Source organism: Haliotis cracherodii, unplaced genomic scaffold (genome assembly GCF_022045235.1).
Source record: "Haliotis cracherodii isolate W230 unplaced genomic scaffold, xgHalCrac1.p SCAF_9, whole genome shotgun sequence".
Taxonomy (NCBI): domain Eukaryota; kingdom Metazoa; phylum Mollusca; class Gastropoda; order Lepetellida; family Haliotidae; genus Haliotis; species Haliotis cracherodii.
The window spans coordinates 21,797,496-21,823,007 of NW_027266343.1; the positions used below are offsets into that span (position 1 = coordinate 21,797,496).

Sequence of the window (25,512 nt, forward strand, 5' to 3'; positions counted from 1 at the left end):
TATCAAACGTGGCATATCTTGTGTTCTTTTTGTTGCTGTGATATCAACGTGTCTGATCAGCCGTTTTATACAGTTTTTATGCACGTGCAGAACATGCTAGAGAGGGAAATGTCACTTTCACGAAATTTACGTTTTTTCCCGGAAGTGATCACGTGTTCCCGGTATTTTTTATCGACTATGCTGTGTTTGGGATGTGCAATACGAATTGGCATGTTTTCATACTAGACAATTCACTTAGTAAAAAACAATTTTGAAAATAAGTTGGTAGCGTTTCTTTTGGACACTAGTTTATATTCACATTATATGCAATAATCCAAAAACGCCTACCACGCTGCAAACACAAATTGTATGTAGCCTTTGTCGAGTTTAAAAAAAAACACCTTTGACTCAATTGATCGTTTTGAATTATGGCACTGTTAAAATGTACTCAATTTGAAAAGCCTTGTATTCAAATATCAATTATGTGTACGATGTAATCAATTTCTTAGACTGTCCTGTTGGCCTACGACAAGGATGTATCTTAAGTCCGATATTGTTCTCATTTTTTTTATTTGTGAATTGTATTATGAAATTAATAATATTGGAAAACTTGGTATTCAGATGTTCCCAGATGTAATATAATTTTTTCTGCTACTTTTTGACGATGATGTCATTTTAGTTGTTGGATTCTGTTTTACTCTGAATTTATTTGTCAAAATATTTGACGCCAAAATTCAACCAATCCTGTTGTTATATGGATCAGAAGTATGGGGATTTCAGCGATACGATTGTCTCGAAAGCTTCATATTTCAGTCTGTACCACATCTTATCTGTTGATCCTAACAACATCCAACTGCATCAGACTTGTGACCAAGTCGATGGCGTCAGTTGCAGCAACTTCAACAGACCTGGGGTAAAGTCGCCGAGATAGTTGAATGGAGTGTACAGCAAACTGAGCTTACCTTTCACGAAGATTTCTTGTCAGTGTTAACACAGATCACATTGTATAATCAAGAACATATTGATAGGTAATAGGTGACTGGAGTTAACAAGGCATTGTCCATACCCAGTAATCAGCAAGGCCTACTCTGGTAGAACGCTTGCACAGTAAGATTTGTAAATACAAATTGATGTTCAACTTTCTACCCCTGATTATTTTGTATTTGGCCAGCTTGGAGGATATCCCCTCAGCATTGTGGTTAAAATTAGAATGGCCTCTGATTCTGAAATAAAATGTGGCTTAAGGCTGATAGGTTGTCATATAAGTGATGTTCTCTCATGTATCACCTCCCAGCTTCATCTACGTTAGCTAATGTTAATGTTGCTAAGCACTACTGAAATAGTTTACGTGACCCCGTTGTATTACGTTTGGACGTCTCAATATGTACCTGACCAGTTTTGATACAATCCTCTGTGACACGTATCCTTACTGACCAGTTTCCCCAGCAATGGGATGCATGGTAAATATTTCAACAACAGGTCAACACAGGTACAAATACATGATAGAATCATATCTACTTATTCTGCCGTATAAACTAAGAGCATGGTTCGCACATTTCCGACTGCCTAACCACAAATTGGAGGGAAAAACCGGATGGCGGCATAAAATTCACAATGCTCAAACATGTGTACATCATGTAATTTAGCTTTCGGCAATAAGTATGCCCTAGTCTTTCACTCTAAGGAAACCTTATGAACATATATCTGAACGAGTGAGTCGGATTTAACGCCACTTTGAACATTATTCCACTTATATTACGGAGTGTCAGCTTAATGTGGGAAGAAAGCCCGAAGTGAAGCTGGTCTCAGACGTTTACCACTCATGGTGTCGACAAACCTAGAAACATAATCGCGGCGAAAACCGGGATTCGAAAACACGTTCATAGGTTTCTGGCGTTGATTCGTTCGTTCGTTCGTTCGTTCGTTCGTTCGTTCGTCTGTCTGAGATTAGCAGGAATCGTTGAACGATCTACTTGTACGTAGGCTGGATGTGAACAGTGGTCTGACGCCGAGTCGGTGATATTCGACATACTCAGATAAATACACTTGAGAAAAGCGCAGATGACAAGGTAATTCCGGTGACAACTGAAATCACGTCCTAATCTAATCAACTAAGTGGGGCTGTTGTCAAACAGGAGACACGTGGTAATATTAACATGGTCAGCTTACCCTCGGGGCCGCCGGACCAATCGATTGTGCGAATTAAAAGTGCTTTCTGTTCTAAAAGAATTGTTATACCCGTGTTTTGGATTATAAGGAAGCGGTACATTCATTTGATAAAGTGATGAATTCTATCACGTGAGCTGTGAACCGTATTTTAAAGTAAATCTGTTCACATTGTATGGTAATATGTCTATCTGGTTCAATGAACACTCGGTGTTCATGGATGTTGTTTCTTTTGAACTTGTCATCTGTTGAATATCACGGTCGAGGACGACCTCGCCACAAACTGACATACAACTTTCTATTCAAATTTCACAAATTCAGGTGGAAACGGTAGCGCGTGAAAGTACGGACTGACACACAATGCAGTGAGTGGTTATCTGTCTACACACGGCATCGTCATAGCTGCTGTGATGTTAGGGTGGTGCCTCCACATCTTCGCAATGGCTGCGTCGTCATGACGTAGGTGCAAGCTTTTGTCAGGTGACACAGTGACAAGAGGACACAAATCGATCCTCTCTCATGTGATCACAAGGCCACCGGAGCAGTTCAACTGCTGACGGTGGAGAAAGCGTTATTGCCAATGATTAATCAAGTCGTCACGATGAAATTGGACAGATACTCTTACGTTGGTTTGACTTGAGACATTTCACAATTTATCTGAAGTAATTTCTGTTAAGAACTCTCTCTGTGACTGTAGAATGAGGAGACACGTACAGTAGGTCACGTCCTCTCCGTGCAGCGAGGAGTCATTTAGTGTAGCTCACGTTCGTCTCCGTGCAGTCAAGAGTCATGTAATGTGGCCTGTGGCCCACGTCGTCTCTGTGCAGTGAGTAGTGTGTAGCCCACGTCGTCTCCGCACGGCAAGGAGTCATGTAATGTGGTGTGTGGACAACGTCGTCTCGGTGCATCCTGAAGAATCACGCAGACTAAATATCCAACGCCGTTACCGTCTAGTGAAGAATCACGTTGACAAAATATAGCCAGCGCCGTTATTGTATATTGATGACGTAGAATAAAGAGCCCAAACCGTTACCGTCCAGTGAAGAATCACGTAGAATAAAGAGCCCAAACCGTTACCGTCTATTAGAGAATCAGCCTATGCCGCAACCGCCTAGTGAAGATTCGCGTAAAAAAAATAACCCTCGTCGTTACCGCCTAGTGAAAAGCCACATAGAATAAATAGCCCACGCCGTTACCATTTACTCAAGAATCGCGTAGAATAAAGGGCTCATGCCGTTACCGTCTACTCAAGAATCACGCAGAATAAAGGGCCGACGCCGTTACCGTCTAGTGAAGAATCACATAGAATAAAGGGCCCACGCCGTTACCGTCTAGTGAAGAATCACATAGAATAAAGAGCCCACGCCTTTACCGTCTAGTGAAGAATCACATGGAATAAAGAGCCCACGCCGTTACCGTCTAGTGAAGAATCAGCCTATGCTGCAACCGCCTAGTGAAGATTCGCGTAAAAACAATAACCCTCGTCGTTACCGCCTAGTGAAAAGTCACATAGAATAAATAGCCCACGCCGTTACCGTTTACTCAAGAATCACGTAGAATATAGGGCCAACGCCGTTACCGTCTAGTGAAGAATCCCATAGAATAAAGAGCCCACGCCGTTACCGTCTAGTGAAGAATCCCATAGAATAAAGAGCCCACGCCGTTACCGTCTAGTGAAGAATCACATAGAATAAAGAGCCCACGCCGTTACCGTCTAGTGAAGAATCGTGTAGAATAAAGGGCCCACGCCGTTACCGTCTACTTAAGAATCGCGTAGAATACAGGGCCCACGCCGTTACCGACTCGTGAAGAATCGTGTAGAATAAATAGCCCACGTCGTCACCATCTAGTGAAGTATCACGTAGAATAATTAGCCAAAAGTCGTTACTAACTAGTGGAGAATCACGTAGAATAAAGAGCCCACGCTGTAAATAAGAGCGAACGACAATTCGAATCCAACCGTCGATTTATTCCATGATATGGTCGAGATATATTCAGAAGGATAGGATTGACTGCAAAAATAAATAAAACAACAACGTATATGACAGTCAATTAATGCCAAAATCATTCTAAACAACACAAATTTGCTTTTCGATAAAAAGAATCTATCAAAAACATTACATTTTACCAAAAATACAATTTTAAACGTTAGATATCATAATAAAAACAATGTTCACTAAATCTTTTACACAAATTAAGTTTACATACCGTTTTATACGCTCCGCATTTCGACAAACAACAACAGACACGAGCGTGCCTCTCACTCAGCCACGTAACAAAATACTAGAGTTATCGTTCTTGGGGCGCACTCCTCGTGCGCTCATACAACAAGTCTATAAATGAATACGATCTTTAAACATAAACCTTACACACGCCGTTACCGCCAAGTGTAGAATCACACAAAATTAAGAGCCCACGCCGTTACGGCCTAGTGAAGAATTGCAAAGAATAAATGGCCTACTCCGTTACCGTCTAGTGAAGAATCACATAGAATAAAGAGCCCACGCCGTTACCGTCTAGTGAAGAATCACGTAGAATAAAGAGCCCACGCCGGTACCGTCTAGTGAAGAATCACGTAGAATAAAGAGCCCATGCCGTTACCGTCTAGTGAAGAATCACGTAGAATAAAGAACCCGCGCGTAACTGTCTATTGAAGAATCATTTAGAATAAAGAGCCCACGTCGTTAACGTCTAGTAAAGAATCATGTAGAATAAAAAGCCTATGCCGTTACCGCTTAATAAAGAATCACGAATAATAAAGGGCCCACTCTGTTACTGTCGAGTGAAAAATCAGCCTATGCCGTAACATCTTAGTGAAGATTCACGTAAAATAAATAGCCCACGTCGTTACCGTCTAGAGAAGAATGACTAGGAATAAACAGCCCCTGTCGTTAACGTCTAGTGAAGAATCACGTAAAATAAAGAGCCCGTGCAGTTACTGTCTAGTGAAGAAACACGAAAAATAAAGAGCCATGTCGTTACCGTCTAGTGAAGAATCAAGTAAAATAAAGAGCCCCTGCCGTTACCGTCTAGTGAAGAATCACGTAAAGTAAAGAGCCCCTGCCGTTACCGTATAGTGAAGAATCACGAAAAATAAAGAAACCCTGTCATTACCGTCTAGTGAAGAATCACGTAAAGTAAAGAGCCCATGCCGTTACTGTCTAGTGAAGAATCACGTAAAGTAAAGAGCCCATGCCATTATCGTCTTCTGAAGAATTACAAAGAAAAAAGAGCCCACGCCGTTACGGCCTAGTGAAGAATTGCATAGAATAAATGGCCTACTCCGTTACCGTCTAGTGAAGAATCACATAGAATAAAGAACCCACGCCGTTACCGTCTAGTGAGGAATCACGTAGAATAAAGAGCCTATGCCATTACCGTCTGGTGAAGAATCACGTAATATAAAGAGCCCACGCTGTAGCTGTCTATTGAAGAATCACATAGAATACACAGCCAACGACGTAACCGTCTAGTGAATAATCACGTAGATTAAAGGGCCTATGCGGTTACCGTCTACTGAAGAATCAACCTATGGCATAACCGCCCAGTGAAGATTCACGTAGAATAGATAGCATACGTCATAACCGTCTATTGAAGAATCACGTGGAATAAAGAGCCGACACCGTTACCGTCTAGTGAAGAATCAGCCTATGACGTACCTGTCTGGTTATCGTTTAGAGAAGAACCATGGAGAAAAAATTATTACTGCCGTTACCGTCTAGTAATGAACATTAAATACTCCGCGCCGTCACCGTATATGTCAGGGGCATCTGGTATGGACAGTAGGTCTGTAATCAGGAGTATCAGGCTACAGTGTGTGTCAGGAGACAGCTGGTGTGGACTGTAGGTCTGTCATCAGGAGTATCAGGCTACAGTGTGTGTCAGGAGACAGCTGGTGTGAGCAGTAGGTCTGTCATTAGGAGTATCAGGCTACAGTGTGTGTCAGGAGACAGCTGGTGTGGACAGTGGGTCTGTAGTCAAGAGTATCAGGCTACAGTGTATGTCAGGAGACAGCTGGTGTGAGCAGTAGGTCTGTCATTAGGAGTATCAGGCTACAGTGTGTGTCAGGAGACAGCTGGTGTGGACTGTAGGTCTGTCATCAGGAGTATCAGGCAACAGTGTGTGTCAGGAGACATCTGGTGTGAGCAGTAGGTCTGTCATTAGGAGTATCAGGCTACAGTGTGTCAGGAGACAGCTGGTGTGAGCAGTAGGTCTGTCATTAGGAGTATCAGGCTACAGTGTGTGTCAGGAGACAGCTGGTGTGGACAGTGGGTCTGTAGTCAGGAGTATCAGGCTACAGTGTGTGTCAGGAGACAGCTGGTGTGAGCAGTAGGTCTGTCATTAGGAGTATCAGGCTACAGTGTGTGTCAGGAGACAGCTGGTGTGAGCAGTAGGTCTGTAGTCAGGAGTTTCAGGCTACAGTGTGTGTCAGGAGACAGCTGGTGTGAGCAGTAGGTCTGTCATTAGGAGTATCAGGCTACAGTGTGTGTCAGGAGACAGCTGGTGTGGACAGTGGGTCTGTAGTCAGGAGTATCAGGCTACAGTGTGTGTCAGGAGACAGCTGGTGTGAGCAGTAGGTCTGTCATTAGGAGTATCAGGCTACAGTGTGTGTCAGGAGACAGCTGGTGTGAGCAGTAGGTCTGTATTCAGGAGTTTCAGGCTACAGTGTGTGTCAGGAGACAGCTGGTGTGGACTGTAGGTCTGTATTCAGGAGTGTCAGGCTACAGTGTGTGTCAGGAGACAGCTGGTGTGAACAGTAGGTCTGTATTCAGGAGTTTCAGGCTACAGTGTGTGTCAGGAGACAGCTGGTGTGGACTGTAGGTCTGTAGTCAGGTGTATCAGGCTACAGTGTGTGTCAGGAGACAGCTGGTGTGGACTGTAGGTCTGTAGTCAGGTGTATCAGTCTACAGTGTGTGTCAGGAGACAGCTGGTGTGAACAGTAGGTCTGTAGTCAGGAGTATCAGGTTACAGTGTGTGTCAGGAGACAGCTAGTGTGGACAGTAGGAACATCGTCCATGGCCTGACAAAACAACTTGTCCTGACCACAAATGTTGTCCAAAATCATGACATTGCCACCATCATATTGTGCAACACGCTGGATACAACAACGAACCACGTGTTCTTCTCGACTCGCAGTCTCCGATCATTGTATACATGTCTCGCCGATTCTGATGTTGTTATACATAACTCACCGATTATGATGTTTTTGTACAGTGCTCGTTCACCTAACTGTTTTGGCGTCGAAGTTGACGTGTCTGTGTGCTCCCCCGAGCTGAACACCATGTTGACGTCAGTTGATGCTGCTGTTCGTTGCCTGTGGGGTCACGTGCCGATATCGTGGCGGTGTGTAGTTTTATATATGAGATAACACATCTGGCTTACATTAGATTGGTAACATATGGTTTCTGTCAGCCGACGACTAACTACCTAGTGTGGAGAAATATACTTAATACAAAACCTGGACTTAAGAACTGTTTGTGGATCGTCGGGTGTGTAGTAAAAGTATGAAAGCATGTTCATAAAGCTTTAAAGGGTCTAGCACCAACCATAGTGGTGGCTAGATGTTAGAACAAATAGTTAGACTGACATCGTTGGTTACATACAGTTTAACCTTCAGTCACATCAGGACTGCTTTAGAAAAGGAAATACTACAATATTCGTGTAGTGTTTTGCCTTTAATTGCTTTGTATGTAATTTGTATTTTCATTTTTCATTCCACTGCGAAACAAAACCCTTCATATTTCCTTGTGGTTTGCACCACTGACAGCCATTGTAGACACACTTTAACATTTTCTTTTCGTCATAGTTCTTGCAGTAAAACAATAAATTATTTCATTCGAAGTCGTCAGCGATATTCTCCATCTTGAAGTTGCAATTACGATAAAGCACATGAGTCATGTTTTTTTAACTCAACGAATGCGTGGTAATACCTATTTTGGAGAATTAAAGCTGTAAAAAGGTAACGGAAAATCATCAACCACTGCGAAAATGAAATTCAGAGAATTACCTTGGGAATCTACGGAGCTCATTGTATTCACCAAATTTCATATATCATCAACAACATAGCAACTGGCTGTGGAATTCCTCTTTAGCCCTCCTTGTCACAGCAAGAGACATTGGATAATTTGCGGCAGGTCATTTCAAATTACGACATCCCACAAAACGTCTATGTAGCCTAGTTAATAACTACCCCCAAAAGGTCAGAGTGGTTGTTTTTCATCCATCAATGTCATCCCGTGAAAACACAGATCATCCTAAACAATTTTTGATTACCATGCCGCCAACACGCCAGCCCATATCATTTGGAAATTATTAATCTTGAAAAAATACAAAAAGTACATAGTGATTTTCTTACAGAAATTATCGAACACAAGGCTGTAGAAAAACAATATAGTGGCATTCTAATCAGTAGACGAAATGTTTGTTCCACAAATCATTAAGCCATGGACAGGGGAAAGACGCATCCAGTAGGGTAACCTGTATTTGGAATTGAATCCTAGCGGCAAGAGAGGGACGGCGTCATAACGAGCGCTCAATGGATGGCTCGCAATTTACCATTAAACGCTAAACCGTCATTAACCGTATGCAAATGACGCCGATGTTGAAAAGACGTTGTCGCACAGCCCAAAACAGGATATGTCCACATTTTCAGATGGCCATTCCATGTCTTTATATCATCTGGCGAAAATAAACCAAAGCTGCTATTACCCACTGACGAATGACGTTGTTCAGCGGCCGCCCCACTGCGAGCTCTTCACACAAGTCGATACGATTCACCCTGTTTTTTATTGTCTAAGTAATCAAGTGCCAATTTTCAAGTGCAACTGTCCGTCCGTCACCCACTCGCTTTTAAAGCAAAACTAAAAATAACATTTTCAAATTTGGATTTACTTTGAAAAACGAAAGTTCTGCCCTTGGAACGATTCTTTAGATTTCCTTACTTTAAAAGTTTCTGTGCAAAAACAGTTTCCGATGAAACAATTCATTTTCGTAGTGTCATTATGTGTTGAAAACATTTGGTACAACCTTATATATGTCCTGGCGACTTGCGTACCATGGCGCGACAACACCTACTGCACCATGGCACGACGATGCTCACTGCACCAAGGCATCACGACACCTGACCCGTGAAGATCCGGGGTAGAATAGGTCTTCAGCAACCCATGCTTGCCGTAAAAGGCGACAATGCTTGTCGTAAAAGGCGACTAACAGGATCGGGCTGTCAGGTTCGCTGACTTGGTTGATGCATGTCGTCGTGCCATGGTGCAGTAGGTGTCGTGATGCCTTGGTGCACTAGGTGTCATGATGCCATGGTGCAGTTGGTGTCGTGATGCCATGGTGCAGTAGGTGTCGTGATGCCATGGTGCAGTAGGTGTCGTGATGCCATGGTGCAGTTGGTGTCGTGATGCCTTGGTTCACTAGGTGTCGTCGTGCCATGGTGCACTAGGTATCTTGATGCCTTGGTGCACTGGGTGTCGTAATGCCTTGATGCACTGGGTGTCGAAATGCCTTGGTGCACTGGGTGTCGTAATGCCTTGGTGCACTGGGTGTCGAAATGCCTTGGTGCACTATAGGTGTCGTGATGCCTTAGTGCACTAGGTGTCATTGTGCCATGGTGCACTGGGTGTCATTGTGCCATGGTGCACTGGGTGTCATTGTGCCATGGTGCACTAGGTGTCATTGTGCCATGGTGCACTAGGTGTCATTGTGTCATGGTGCGCTAGGTGTCATTGTGCCATGGTGCACTATAGGTGTCGTGATGCCTTGGTGCACTGGGTGTCATTGTGCCATGGTGCACTGGGTGTCATTGTGCCATGGTGCGCTAGGTGTCATTGTGCCATGGTGCACTAGGTGTCATTGTGCCATGGTGCGCTAGGTGTCATTGTGCCATGGTGCACTAGGTGTCGTCGTGCCATGGTGCACTAGGTATCGTCGTGCCATGATACACTAGGTATCGTGATGCCTTGGTGCACTAGGTGTCATGATGCCTTGGTGCACTAGGTGTCGTGATGCCTTGGTGCACTAGGTGTCTTCGTGTCATGGTGCAGTAGGTGTCGTGATGCCTTGGTGCACTAGGTGTGATGATGCCTTGGTGCACTAGGTATCTTCGTGCTATTGTGCACTAGGCAACGTCGTGCCATGGTGCAATAGGTGTCGTCGTGCCATGGTCCAGTAGGTGTCGTGATGCCTTGGTCCAGTAGGTGTCGTCGTGCCGTGGTGCAGTGGGTGTCGTGATGCCATGGTGCACTAGGTGTCGTCGAGGCATGGTGCACTAGGTGTCGTCGTGCCTTGGTGCAGTAGGTGTCGTCGTGCCATGGTGCACTTGGTGTCGTCGTGCCATGGTGCACTTGGTGTCGTTGTGCCATGGTGCTGTAGGTGTCGTCGTGCCATGGTGCACTTGGTGTCGTTGTGCCATGGTGCTGTAGGTGTCGTTGTGCCATGGTGCACTTGGTGTCGTTGTGCCATGGTGCTGTAGGTGTCGTGATGCCTGGGTGCACTAGGTGTCGTGATGTTGTTTGTTTGTTTGTTTGTTGTTCAACGCCCCACTCCAGCTCGAGTCATCAAACCAGTGATTGACATGATTAGCATCAATCCATGCAATTGGGATCGACGACATGCATCATGCATGTAGGTGTCGTCATGCCATGGTGCAGTAGGTGTCTTCGTGCCATAGTGCACCAGGTGTCGTCAGATTGGTGGAACTTACTGGCCAGTAGTGCCAACAGATAGGTGGATCCTACTGACAGTAGTGCCAACAGACGGGTGGATCCTACTGACAGTAGTGCCAACAGATGGGTGGATCCAACTGACAGTAGTGCCAACAGATGGGTGGATCCTACTGACAGTAGTGCCAACAGATGGGTGGATCCAACTGACAGTAGTACCAACAGATGGGTGGATCCTACTGACAGTAGTTCCAACAGATGGGTGGATCCAACTGACAGTAGTGCCAACAGATGGGTGGATCCTACTGACATAAGTGCCAACAGATGGGTGGATCCTACTGACAGTAGTGCCAACAGATGGGTGGATCCAACTGACAGTAGTGCCAACAGATGGGTAGATCCAACTGACAGTAGTGCCAACAGATGGGTGGATCCTACTGACAGTAGTGCCAACAGATGGGTGGATCCTACTGACATAAGTGCCAACAGATGGGTGGATCCTACTGATAGTAGTGCCAACAGATGGGTGGATCCAAGTGACAGTAGTGTCAACAGATGGGTGGATCCAACTGACAGTAGTGCCATGAGATTGGTGAATCATATCGACCAGTTTTGCTATCAGATTAAGGACCGTATTGACCAGTAGTGCCACCATATAGGCGGACCTTGCTCACCACTCTTGACATCCGAAGGGCGGACATATTAAATGTTTTCTAATTGTCACACGAAGGAACACGCTAGCACTCACGCATGCATTCAAAGGCAAGCACACACACGCGCGCACGCGCGCACCACACCCGTACGCATTGCTTTTACCAAAGTGATAAAAGTCCAAGACCAGTGCATCACTTGGTGTTCTCCTCCCACATCAAGCTGAAATAGTTGAAATTTTGTCCAAAGAGATATACATGAACTGCGAAAGAATAGATCACAAGAACAACCCGATGGACTTTGCGTCATGCGGAAGGTTGTGTTGCCTCACAACGATTATCAAAAACAGATCACAACTATGTTAAAGACGTTTGCATCATCAGCAGCATTTAGAAACAGTTTATTTGACACGTTGAATTGTGTAGCATCACTAAACCCCCACAATTATATATTAAGCATTGTATATCACTTCAAAGTAATGATGTAAATTGAGCGACAACAGGTTTATATATATGTCCAGGACTAAAAACATCAACGAAGATATAAATCGGAAAATCGGACTTGAGATTTGTACATTTAATTACATCTCCTTGTGTCGGAGTACAGACAAGTGTGTGTCATGTTGTTTAAAGCCAATATTTGGAATGTATATCGATTATCCAAGCACTTATCTCTCGGAGATGCCCAACACCTGGGATGCATCTGATCACTAAGTACAGATAAATGGAACCTTGTATTAGATGATGCCGGGGGTCGGCAACACTTAACAGGGGGATTTCAGTGAAGGGCATGGTGTGTGTAGACAACGAGAGCATGAGACAACGAAATTACATCGTTGGATCCCTGGTCTTAAGATGACCCCAGTATGACAAGGACACTAGGCCTGTAGGGTGGGCTCTCTCACTCAACCACTACAGTCAGACAGACAAGGAAGAAATCTCTTGTCATCCCCCCATGAATAGGTGGAAACAAGAACGGAATATACTAAGATACAACATGGAAAGGCGGCCGTTGGAATAAAGTAGTCGTGTTCAATTCGATGTATCTAGTGAACGTAATCCTGTCGTATCTCTGGTTTATGTGAGCCGTGGCACTGTGCCGTGATTTCCATACTCGTTCTCGGAGAGCATCAGTTTGCATCTCCTAAATTCCCTCGGAGTCCTGGAAATAGGTTTGTCAGTCACTCCCAAACACCCAAGCTGATGGATTTGAAACTACACTCCTTTTTGAAAGGGTAAATTGGATACTTGTCCAAAATTGCGACTAAGGGAAGTTCTAAAGACGTTCCTCTATTGAGTAACTGTGTTTATCTATTACTGACCACAAAAACGGTGGTGATTCGCTGCCAGACTTCTGCTCAGTGTTGTGTCCTATCCAGCACTCCGCGAGACGTCCGCGACAGGTATGCGGTCGTCACTATTTGCGCTATACTCTCAGGTCCTTGTGACTGCCCCCAATATGCATCTTGTGTCCAGGGACAGCTGGGGCGGCGTCTCTAATCGGCAGTAACAACCACACTTACACGGCGGCCGAACTCCGCGCGTTTGCATTCGGCGTCCACCAAAACCCTAGACATGTGGTCTGATTGCGCCATGGCGGCCGTAACGTATAGTTATTGGTTTTCCATTCACCTCTAATGAAGCATTGTCCTTTCCTTTGATGCCTTTCGCCGACATTGTGCACGCCCATTAATAAAATCCAGATTCATTTCCTTTGCTGATTTATTTGCAGTTTAAAGTATAAAAAAATTATATCTGGTGCGTTAATCTTGTTTAGTTTAAACATATTTTATTCACGTAAGTGAAGTGGATTGGAGATACGTTCTTACAACAATAACATGATAAAACATACAAAGAAATAGAGACTGAAAAAGATGGGTGATAATGAAAGGTAGATATGTACGAGGTTTAAAGGTACACACATCGTTCAGTCTTTTTTTATATGGCGGTGTACATTGTTAAATATCAGTTCCTTTTTCTTTGTGGTCAGATCTGAAATGCAATATAGGAGCATCAGTAAAGTAATCGCCACTCTACGATCAACGATATCGTTACTGGGTGTGAACAAAGTTTTTCTTTGTTGATCAAAACATAATCTTTCAAGTAAAAACTCGTTTTCGAGCCCCTTAACAATAGGTAACCACGCGCCGAGTGAAGTACTCACATCAACGTGTTCGTCATGTGTCGCTAAATCGAAGAAAGCTACACGAGGTAAAATATTCACGGAGTAATGAAAACATATCTCAAAACATTTTCACTACTGCGCATTTCAATCAAACATGATCTGATGCTAATTTTGCTTCAGAACAATCGTATATATGCACCCGCCTTGAACATTAGTATCAAAAGTCATTCGCATACCATATATCATGATTTGTTTTATCAGGCAAACATTTTATTCGGTATTTAAGGCCGCATGGCCCATTGTACAGGTGACATTTTAGTTCGATTATTCAAGACACGTGATATATATGATATACAAAAACTGTCTGACAAAGAATATATATTTCAAAAATATTGCTAGCGAATTTCTAACATCAGAGTTGTTGGATTTTATAAGACTGAACATTAACATTTTTATGCATAGTGTTAAATTTCGGAATATACTTTTCTCTAAGATGTTCATACTTATACTAATATAACATGACATTCATTCTCAGTCTTCCCTAACTGGCAGGTTTTACACATACTCATTTCGACTACTCTTTTGTTATAACTATGTCCAAAATGTACATTGAAATTGTGTAATGAAAGTTGTATCATTTAACATACTAGTATTCGGTCCTGGTTTTTATAGCAGACTTGATGTCCTAGCAATGGCTAAGGAACCTGAAGAAGACAGACCAACATGCCTGTTGTGTGTAATAGCAATAAGTACAAATTGGCATCTCCTACATCTTGCGAAATCCACACAAATGAAATACCACGTGAAAATAATAAATATCGGATCGGATACCCGATTCGTTTCAACATTGTCATCATGAGAGCTCAGTTGTTCATAACAAATGATTTGGATCTCTTTGGGACCCCATCCTCAGTAAGTTTAACCAAGATATTGTCATTCGAATTTGACTTAATATATGAAAGGGATAGCGACCTTTTTCACCCAAAAAAGCTTTATTGGAAGCGTATTTTCAAATCATTAAAAACCGTTCAAAGTAAGACGTGTGTTCAAAAGTGTCATTACATTTTGCTCCGCAAATTTCTGCCCTGCACAACAAGATTGGCGCAATTCTGCCGTCAAAGATACCACAAGCTGTAGAAATGGATACATGTATATTTTGTTTCAAGAACTTGTAGACAGGAATAATTGCTTTTGATGCTAGCGGTGCTAAATGTTTGACCGCATACCTAAATATTTGAAATAAGTAACGTTTTCAAGGGAATGACACCTCCATTTCTAAAAAAAATACATTCGTTTTTGACATATTAACTTCCAAACCCCATTTGTTGCAAAAAGAATGTAATGCATTCAGTTAATTCTGTAGTCCATTAACAGAGTATGAAAACGTTATAACATCATCAATAGAAGTACATTTGTAACATTAAATTTATAATATCTTGTGTAACAAATACACCATAATGACATTCATTATATATTGCTGAAACGAGCTCATTTATGAAGAAAATGAAGAATAATTAGACTTAATATACATCCCTGTCATACACCAGTTGATGCACTGCGTTTGACCAGATTGTGTTAAAGATATGATCATTTATTACCCACGTGGTGAAGATACAGGTGGTAAGACACACTAACTCTGTACGTCACACGTGTGTCATATAAGGTTGACCTCACTTATTCGTTTTGATTGGATAACCATGACCGCTGTCACACCAGGACTACTATTTTCTTTCATAAATAATCGCGAGACGTCATTCATTTTGCGATTACAAGGCAGAACTGAAGAAATTCATGCGAACGAGAGAAACACTTTATTAAACTAAACAAGAAAGTCACATGCATCAAATTCGGTTTGCATTCTATATAAGTTATTCATAGAGATTCTGCAATGTGCGACTACCGACCAATAGAGCGAGGGTCCCCATGAGCGTGACGCACCCGACCACTTTCGCAACTTTCAATTTGATTTAACGTAAAAGGATAAGAGTGGTGAAATGAAGTCTGTTTAAACTATCTGGACAGATATCGAGACTTACTAGGGATGATCCGATTGTTCCATCAATGTCCCCTTCGAAGCGTATTTTGTGGCGCTGTTTCGGGAGGTGTTGTTCAAGAAGAAACGTACACGACAGCACGACCAGATCACTTAAAGTAAACAGTTCCGATACATATCATTCGAAAACCCCGTGGAAGTGTGCCTGACTTCCAATTTTGTGGCCCCAAACATCCCAAATGTGAACAATAACATTCCCTATCTCTAGCATATAACGCTGTGTGTAGATCGCGGTTGTCTTTTCTTATTCCGGTGGTGACCTTGCCCTTCGTTCGAAGCTGTCACTGACCTGCAAGCAGACTTGAGTTTGTTGATTTTCACGTCTTCAGTATAGGGTGGTACAGATAACATGAATGTCTTTGGCGAACACTGTGATTTCCCTCTTCCAAAATGGTACGGACATGATATAAATTCAGCTGATAGATCAAGGAAACCAAATCATTTTTTATTGCACAGCCGGGACCCTGTGCAGTAAGTTGTTGTGGGACTACACGTGGACGTCGTGCACACAAATGCCATCTGTGCAGACGATTTCGCACGGTCTGGGCATGTACTCATACACCAGTTGCCTGTAGCAACGGGTGCCTTATCTGAGTGGCAGTTTGCAACCGATTTCTTAATGCCGTCGTTCAGAGATGTTGCCCATGGGCGTCCAGAGCGGCGTCGATCATCGACGTTATGTGTTTGTTGGTATCGGGCCCACAATCTGCTGATGACAGACTGAGAAACATGCAGCGTTAGGGCAAAAATATACTCACGTGTACCACCCTGCAACATACAGAGTGCACGTAAACGTTCAGCACGTTGCAAACGTCACACGATCAATGTTTTTGCTTCCTCAATTATTAAATGTGTTCAATAAAGTGTCTTTATGCTTTGGTTCGAAGAAAACAATATGCGTCTGCGTCAATGGGAGATCTGGCTTACGACCTCTTCTGTGTGTTGTCCGAGGTCATGTGCTTGATTACTTTCACAATGTGTTTGGGAGTTTGATGGGAAATATTCTTGCTACATAAATCACTTTCTTCCACAGCCAGACATTGCTGTGTTTTCAGTAGTTTCACCTTAAAACAAAATACCCCCTACCTTTCTTGCATATGATAAAACATTTTTCTCTATCTACATGATCGAAATGTCTTTTTTGTAATCTACAAATGCACACTAAGAATGTCAGTGACGTCTTAATGATACAGGTGCACACCACGTCAATGATGACTTAATGATATAAAGCGACCATATATAACACATCACTGAAGTCTGCGGTGCACACCACGTCAATCATGTCTTAATGATACAAAGCAACGATATATAACACATCACTGAAGTCTGCGGTGCACACCACGTCAATTATGTCTTAATGATATAAAGCGACCATATATAACACATCACTGAAGTCAGCAGTGCACACCACGTCAATGATGTCTTAATGATACAAAGCGACGATATATAACACGTCACTGAAGTCAGCAGTGCACACCACGTCAATAATGTCTTAATGATACAAAGCGACGATATATAACACATAACTAAAGTCTTAATCATACAGTCGAGATCAACTTCCTAGTCAGTAAAACAGACCATTTGACTTTAAACTTTATAATGGTAATGTTATGGTTTTCTGAATCGGGTTTACACTCAGAAAGAAATACCTTTAATGATGTTTCGTGCAAAATAAGTCACCAATATCCCATGCTTACCATAATTATGATATGAGCGTAGCGCTTTGACTGTCGTAGCTCTTCGAACAGGTCCATGTGATTACAGTGCATGACCTGCTTTATTGCCTCGGCCATAGTTCTCCCAGGTCACAGTGTCATGGCTTCATTGATAACAACAATTGTTTGTTTGTTGTTTAACGCCGCACTCAGCAATATTCCAGCTATATGACGGCGATCTGTAAATAATTGAATCTGGACCAGACAATTCAGTGATTGATGTCTTAAGCATCGATCCACGCAATTGGGATACGATGACATACATCAACCATGTCAGCGAGCCTGACCACCTGATCCCGTTAGTCGCCTCTTACGACAAGCATAGTCGCATTTTACGGCAAGTATGGGTTGCTGAAAACAATTATTGTTTCGTCTTTGAGTATAAACAGAATCACTAACACTGGAGGAAACTGTACCGACTGTTTGTTATGTAAATCTTTCGATACAGTTTTATAATTACCAGGACATTTATTCCCTTAGACTCCGCTTTTAGATTGTAAGTAAACCAAGTTGTTGCCCGGGAAGCCCTGCTTGTGTAATGGTAAATATACTACCGACAGAAAATGCGGTAACTGATGAAAAGATAGTGAATGTGTAATGAAGATAAATGTGTACTTAATTTCGGGCATGTTAATCACTATCTGATGTATCCACCACGTAGGGCGATTAGTTGCCCTTAGTATTGCCCGAAATTCTGCCTGAGAACTACCCCAAGCCTACGCTCTTTCACAGATGCTCTATTGGGGACATGTATGGGACTTAGATGGCCAGTCCAATGGCCGTTTGCCTTCTCGTCGAAAATAATGGGTGTCGACCTGGGCACGATGTGGCCTGGCATTACCATCTCGCAGTTCAACATTCCTGCCGATAATTGTTGCGAATGGTACAACGACAGGACGCAAAATCTCGTCAGCATGTGGCCCGGCAAATGTCCATTCACAATAACTAAATCAGTTCGCCTGTCAGGTATGATCCAGCCCTACACCATGACACTACCGTCCCCATAGCGACCACCGTCAAGAATTGTTGCCCTGGCATACTGATCGCCGCTACGTCGACAAACACTACGTCGCCATGGTGCACCTAGTCGTTAGTAACGCCTTTTTATCAGGCGGGCTGCATACAACCAGTTTTTAAAGTAGATGTTGAAATTGGCCTTCCTGTTGCAATGAATGAAATGAGATGAACTGATCTAGGTGTCCTTGTCCAGGCCTGCCACGCCCAGGTCACATTGCACCCCCACCCGTTTGGCGGTGCTTGTCCCACAGACGAGAAATTACTCTTTTTGATATCCCAAACTTCATACCATCATAATATATGCAAACCTTTTAAATGCTAATGTTTCAGTTACTTACTTAAGTCTGCGTGTTGGTTTATACTCCAGGTATTAAACCAGTCAGAAACACTCTGAAAGCAAACATGAAATAACATATGGCTATATTTATATTGACGATGAGATGTGTCGACTAGAATGCAGAATATACCCTCTGCGCATGTTCTGGATTAAACAAAAGATTACCATTGACTCACATTCAGTGTTTGTTGCATGTGTGTGAACTGTTTGTTGTTATCTGCTTGTGACAGACACGATAGCAAACACCTGTAGCGGGAAACTGGAGGAGGGGAGTTTATCATCCTTGTGTTTATTGTAGTCCCAGGTCCTTTATTTAAAATCCTTGCGGGTGGCAGATGTTGTGAAAGAATCCTCCATGAGCGTCCTTAAAAAGTCACGTCAGATGGAGCACTTTGAAAGCTTTCAATAATACATCGTATGATGTTTTCGATGAATATCTAAACCCGCGGCTAAAACTTTCAGGATGTTTTTACTGTATTACGCTGACAGCTGACGCCTTGGAATGTTTCGTAAGAACACATCATATCGTAGTTGATAACGTTCGTAAGCATTAATCCCCCGCATACAACACAGGCTGCATCATCACCAACAGTTCGCTCAGCATCCTCATTGAGAGACGCCCAATTTGTCGAAGTTGCTGTTCCCGTCATATCATTCAGATGCAAGAAGGTTATCATCATCATACAGCAGTCACATCATCGTACAGCAGGCAGAGACATCATCATACAATAGGCAGTCACATCATCATACAGCAGTCACATCATCATACAATAGGAAGTCACATCATCATACAGTAGGAAGTCACATCATCATACAGCAGTCATATCATACAGTAGGCAGTCACATCAACATATATAGTAGGCAGTCACATCATCATACAGCAGGCAGTCACATCATCATACAGCAGTCATATCATACAGTAGGCAGTCACATCAACATATACAGTAGGCAGTCACATCATCATACAGCAGGCAGTCACATCATCATACAGCAGGCAGTCACATCATCATACAGTGGGAAGTCACATCATCATACAATAGGCAGTCACATCATCATACAGTAGGCAGTCACTTGAACATACAGTAGACAGTAACATCATCATACAGCAGGCAGTCACATCATCATACAGTAGGCAGTCACATCATCATACAGCAGGCAGTCACATCATCATACAGTAGGCAGTCACATCATCATACAGTAGGCAGTCACTTGAACATACAGTAGACAGTCACATCATCATACAGCAGGCAGTCACATCATCATACAGTAGGAAGTCACATCATCATACAGTAGGCAGTCACACCATCATACAGAAGACAACGTTGAGAGAAATCTTGAGACATGCCTGTCAGTTTACAACTATATCAGATTCACATTGATGTTCAAGACGAATATGTGTTCACTTCATTTATACAAAAAAGGAATATATTGACATCGGTATAATTATCACAGCTCATAAAAGCCGCCCACTGTGTTGTGTCTGCTTGTGTGCCTTTATCAAGTCCGTGGGTATTGTAGAGATCAAATACATTAACTTACGTGTCGCTACCTTCTCAAGTCAACCGCTGACTTGAGGCAGTTGTTTTCAGCTACAGACGGTGTACTGTTGTTTCATAGATGATATATAAATTACTTTTCATATTCATTGCACACTTGAGAGAATAGGGTCAACAAATGTGAGTGGCACCTACTGTGCATGATTTACCGGTAGTTCGGAGCAGTGAATTCACATTCCATTAAAGGGTTGACGATCCTCATATTTCTGTGAGGCAGCATTTGGAATGAATGGCATCATCAGCGCAGCAACAGATTCACCCTTCATTATAACGTTACAGATGATTGTTCGGTCCCATGTCGATTGCCCTTGTATCCTTCTGCTGAAACTCTGTGACCTCACAAATGTCTATCTGTCTGTCTATCTGTCTGTATTGAAAAAAAATGTAAGGAATAGAATACACTGAAATCTTGAGAACTGTAATGAAGACATTGTGTTTTGTCATGCTATTTAAGTATGATACAACTTTAAGCAAAACATGGTAACTCTTGAAAGTAGAAATTAACATGTTTGCACCACTTCATTCCAGTGAGTGAGTGAGTGAGTGAGTTGGGTTTAACGCCGCTTTTAACACTATTCCAGTTATGTCGCGGCGTGTCAGCTTAATGTGGGAGGCAAGCCCGAAGGATGCAGGTCGCAGACGTTTACCACTTCAGTGAAACCCACGAGCACGGTATGGTGCTGAGAAACCTAGGAACATAATTGGGGCTAACCGGGATTCGAACCCACAATCATAGGTTTCTGGCGTGCCCAAGGGACGCAACTCTGCACAGCGAATCGCGGCGCCTTAGACAACTGGGCCACCCTGGGCACGTTCGGCTAAACACTTCACTGGTGTGTTACTCACCCTTACAGGTCAAACATACACCGTTGATGTCATTACAATCAAACACCGCTGTGTCGAATTTGATGTCTCGAAGTGAAAGCATGGTTCCTGTGTTTTCCCTCTTTAATCATCATTTTCGGTTCTGACGAAAGTCGGATAACTCAAAGTATGCAAGTCGGCCTCTTCAACTTCGACACAGCAGTCTTTGACTGTATATGTTTTCTGCTTTTGTACAGTTCTCTTGTCGTTGAGCATAATGTTAAGGGTCGTTTTTGTAAACTTTAATGGACACCTATATTGGAGCCGTGACATGGCTAGCAAGAGCAAGACAGACAGCATGGACAACTAAGAGTCGTTTTTGTAATCTTTAATGGACACCATCTGACTCAAGTATTGCTAACTACATGGGCATCCGATGGAATTTTCCGGTCGTATCTACCTCATATCTTCAATTGCATTCAATATTACTTGTTATATTTGTACATAATGTATGCCAAAGGGGCATACTCGAGGAGTAGCCTGTAGCATGGATATTCTATCTTCGTGGCAATGTCTTTATTTCATTGTGTTTTTACATTTCTGGTAATTGGGAATCTGTGTTGTGAAATATAGCCACTGGGAGATCATTTTATTTTTCACAAATGCCCAAACTGAACATGCAATAACCCTGTGACTGATGTTTCAGGTTCGTTGTGTCCGCACTGCCAGATTCCGGAGATTTTCTTCAAGATCATATTCTGGCTTGGTTACTGCAACTCTCTCATGAATCCAATCATCTATGCGTGCTCCAGCAGGGAGTTCCAGCGTGCTTTCAAGCGTATACTGTTGTGTCAGTTCCGGCGGCGTCCACGGCTCTTTCAGCAGAAGAGTGAACGATCGTCGTCGATGGATGTGAGCCGCAGTCATTCTACCTCAGAGGTGCATCGTCAGGCCTCGAGGATCTACAGACCAGTGTCCCTCAAGGGCCCGTCTTCCGCCAAAAAGGGAGTCCCTCAGGAGTATCATAGTGCCTCAAACATTCTTTCCCGGGGTACCCCCGACTCACCTCTACATAGCTTGAGAATATTCCAGATGAAGAGGAAGGCGTACTGCGAGGACAGTGGTGATGAGAGCAGCTGTAAGACGGACAGCGGAACAGGCAAGACTTTGAATGACACACGGGAATCACTCCTGCCTGATCAATGTCTTCATAGAGGTGACTCCTTGATACATAGGAGACAAAACTCCTCAACGTGTTTAGACGAAAGTAGCTTTGCCGATGATGAAGAATATGTTAACTCTGTTATTGTGAACAGCAGGAATCATAAGAGAGTTAAAGAAACCACGTATACCGTACCAGATGTCCCACTTATATTGATTAGGTGTGATTCAGGATCCGACGCTGATGAAACCACGCCATTCACGGCTGATTGTACCAGTTAGTCTTCTTTTCAAACAAAATGTTCCCCATACTTCAAGTGGAAACACAGTGAGATGCATTCATATATGCAGGCGGCTGGCTGAGACGGGCGAGAGAGATGCACCGAGAAGCAATACTCTTCTCTGTAGGGGAGTGTGCGTTTTATGGTGGATTTAGAGGCAAAACCTTTTGACATGTCCCCAATCATGATTAAAACTGCTATAAAGCATGTATTGCACTTGAGGAAAATTAAATTCATTGACCTGCACATGTGTCGAGCTCAACGTGCAAGTAAATATAGTTTCATACCTGACAGTAAGGAAAATAACTGATGAACTATTTATGTGTAAGTGGTGCTCTGAACTGTCAAAGCAATCAGAGTGAGTATTATCAGAACGGGTCTAGAGATGAACAGATATGTAGACACACTTTCCAGTAAAGTAAAGCCGGAAAATAACTAGCTAGGCACCTGAGTAGAGCATTAACGTGGATGAGGCGAGGAGCAGCGTTATTCGCGTAGCTCTCCTACACTATTGATGACCGTGAGTTTTTCTGCTGGGTATTGAATCAGGCATCTGATGTTCACCCGAGTGAAGCTGGTAATATTCCACACAACGTGGCTGTGGATACACTCGTTCTGTCACGTGCTGCGCTACACGAGCTGGTTCTTGGAGTCATTAGAGTTTATTTTGAAACACTAAAATGACACTACGCTTGACATGCTGATGTACATGTATGTAGTCAAAGTAGTTAGTGTATGGTATGGATAAATTATATTTTTAACAAGATTGTTTTTCAATGAGATGTATTTTGTTGATTGAATAATGTCTCAGTCTTCACACATAGCACGGCGACTCTGCGCAGTGTATACTTAGCGTCCTTAGCTATTTGGCACACGGTGACACAATGTATACTTCTGTCGATATTAGTGTCCATAGCTACTTGGCACACGGTGACACAATGTATACTTGTGTCGATATTAGTGTCCATAGCTACTTGGCACACGGTGACACAATGTATACTTGTGTCGATATTAGTGTCCATAGCTACTTGGCAGACGGTGACACAATGTATACTTGTGTCGATATTAGTGTCCATAGCTACTTGGCACACGGTGACACAGTGTATGCTAGTGTCGATGTTGGTGTACATAGCTACTTGGCAGACGTTGATGTTAGTGTCAGTTTGGGATGCGTGACACAGTGTTAGTGTCGATATTAGTGTCCCTTGGGATACGTGAAATATGGTTGACTTGTGTCGATATAAGCTCCACTGGGAAACAGTGTACTAGTGTTGGTATGAGTGTCCTTTTTAGTACACATTACACAGAGTATACTTTTATTGGTATTTGTGTATACTTGAAACAAGTGATACAGTACATGATTTATATTGTATTGGTATTCGTGTACATTGGGACCGGTCCCCGAAACTGCATGTGACAGCTCCATTAGTCCTGGCTCTACCTGTTAACGTTATGCGACTATAGCACACACCGATCTCTATGATGACTGACGTGCAGCTGTACGCTGCTTCAACAAACAACGATCTCTGTGAAGACAGGTATAACTTTATTCTGCTTCAACAAACATCGCTCTCTATGACGACAGACATTAACGTAATTCGCCTTCAACACACAACGCTCTCTATGACGACAGACTTTTACTTTATTCGCCTTCAACACACAACGCTTTCTAAGATTACTGACATTTACTTTATGCTCCTTCAACACACAACGCTCTCTAAGATAACTGACATTTACTTTATGCTCCTTCAACACACAAACGCTCTCTAAGATTGCTGTCATTTACTTTATTCGCCTTCAACACACAACGCTCTCTAAGATTACTGACATTTACTGCATTCGCCTTCAACACACAACGCTCTCTAAGATTACTGACATTTACTGCATTCGCCTTCAACACACAACGCTCTCAATGACGACAGACATTTACTTTATTCGCCTTCAACACACAACGCTCTCTAAGATTACTGACATTTACTTTATTCGCCTTCAACACACAACGCTCTCTAAGATTGCTGTCATTTACTTTATTCGCCTTCAACACACAACGCTCTCAATGACGACAGACATTTACTTTATTCGCCTTCAACACACAACGCTCTCTAAGATTACTGACATTTACTTTATTCGCCTTCAACACACAACGCTCTCTAAGATTACTGACATTTACTTTATTCGCCTTCAACACACAACGCTCTCTAAGATTACTGACATTTACTTTATTCGCCTTCAACACACAACGCTCTCTAAGATTACTGACATTTACTTTATTCGCCTTCAACACACAACGCTCTCTATGATGACAGACATTTACTTTATTCGCCTTCAACACACAACGCTCTCTATGACGACAGACTTTTACTTTATTCGCCTTCAACACACAACGCTTTCTAAAAATTACTGACATTTACTTTATTCCGCCTTCAACACACAAGGCTCTCTAAGATAACTGACATTTACTTTATGTTCCTTCAACACACAAGGCTCTCTAGGATTTCTGTCATTTACTTTATTCGCCTTCAACACACAACGCTGTCTAAGATTGCTGTCATTTACTTTATTCGCCTTCAACACACAACGCTCTCTAAGATTACTGACATTTACTTTATTCGCCTTCAACACACAACGTTCTCTATGACGACAGACATTAACGTTATTCGCCTTCAACGCACAACGTTCTCTATGACGACAGACTTTTACTTTATTCGCCTTCAACACACAACGCTCTCTATGACGACAGACATTTACTTTATTCGCCTTCAACACACAATGCTCTCTAAGATGAGAGCTTTGTAACTGTATGCTCCTTCAACACACAACGCTCTCTAAGAAGAGAGCCTTGTAACTTTATGTTACTTCATCACGCAAGGTTCTCTAGGGTGACTGACGTCTAACGCTTTGCTACTTCAACACACAACGCTCTCTACAAAACGGACGTGTAACTTAATGCTACTTCAACACACAACTTTGTCAATGAGACCGCCTCCGTGGTCGTATGGTAG

At 42.8% G+C, this 25,512-nt stretch overlaps 1 protein-coding gene across 1 annotated transcript in view; it reads left to right on the forward strand.

Moving 5' to 3' along the window:
- Window positions 1-22,648, forward strand: part of LOC139451798 (alpha-1A adrenergic receptor-like) — a 52,943-nt gene extending 30,295 nt beyond the window's left edge. The window contains exon 2 of the mRNA XM_071233102.1: window positions 21,775-22,648. Coding sequence (XP_071089203.1) covers window positions 21,775-22,511 — 737 coding nt within the window. The 3' untranslated portion in view covers window positions 22,512-22,648. The remainder of the gene's footprint in view (window positions 1-21,774) is intronic.
- Window positions 22,649-25,512: the final 2,864 nt, after the last annotated feature.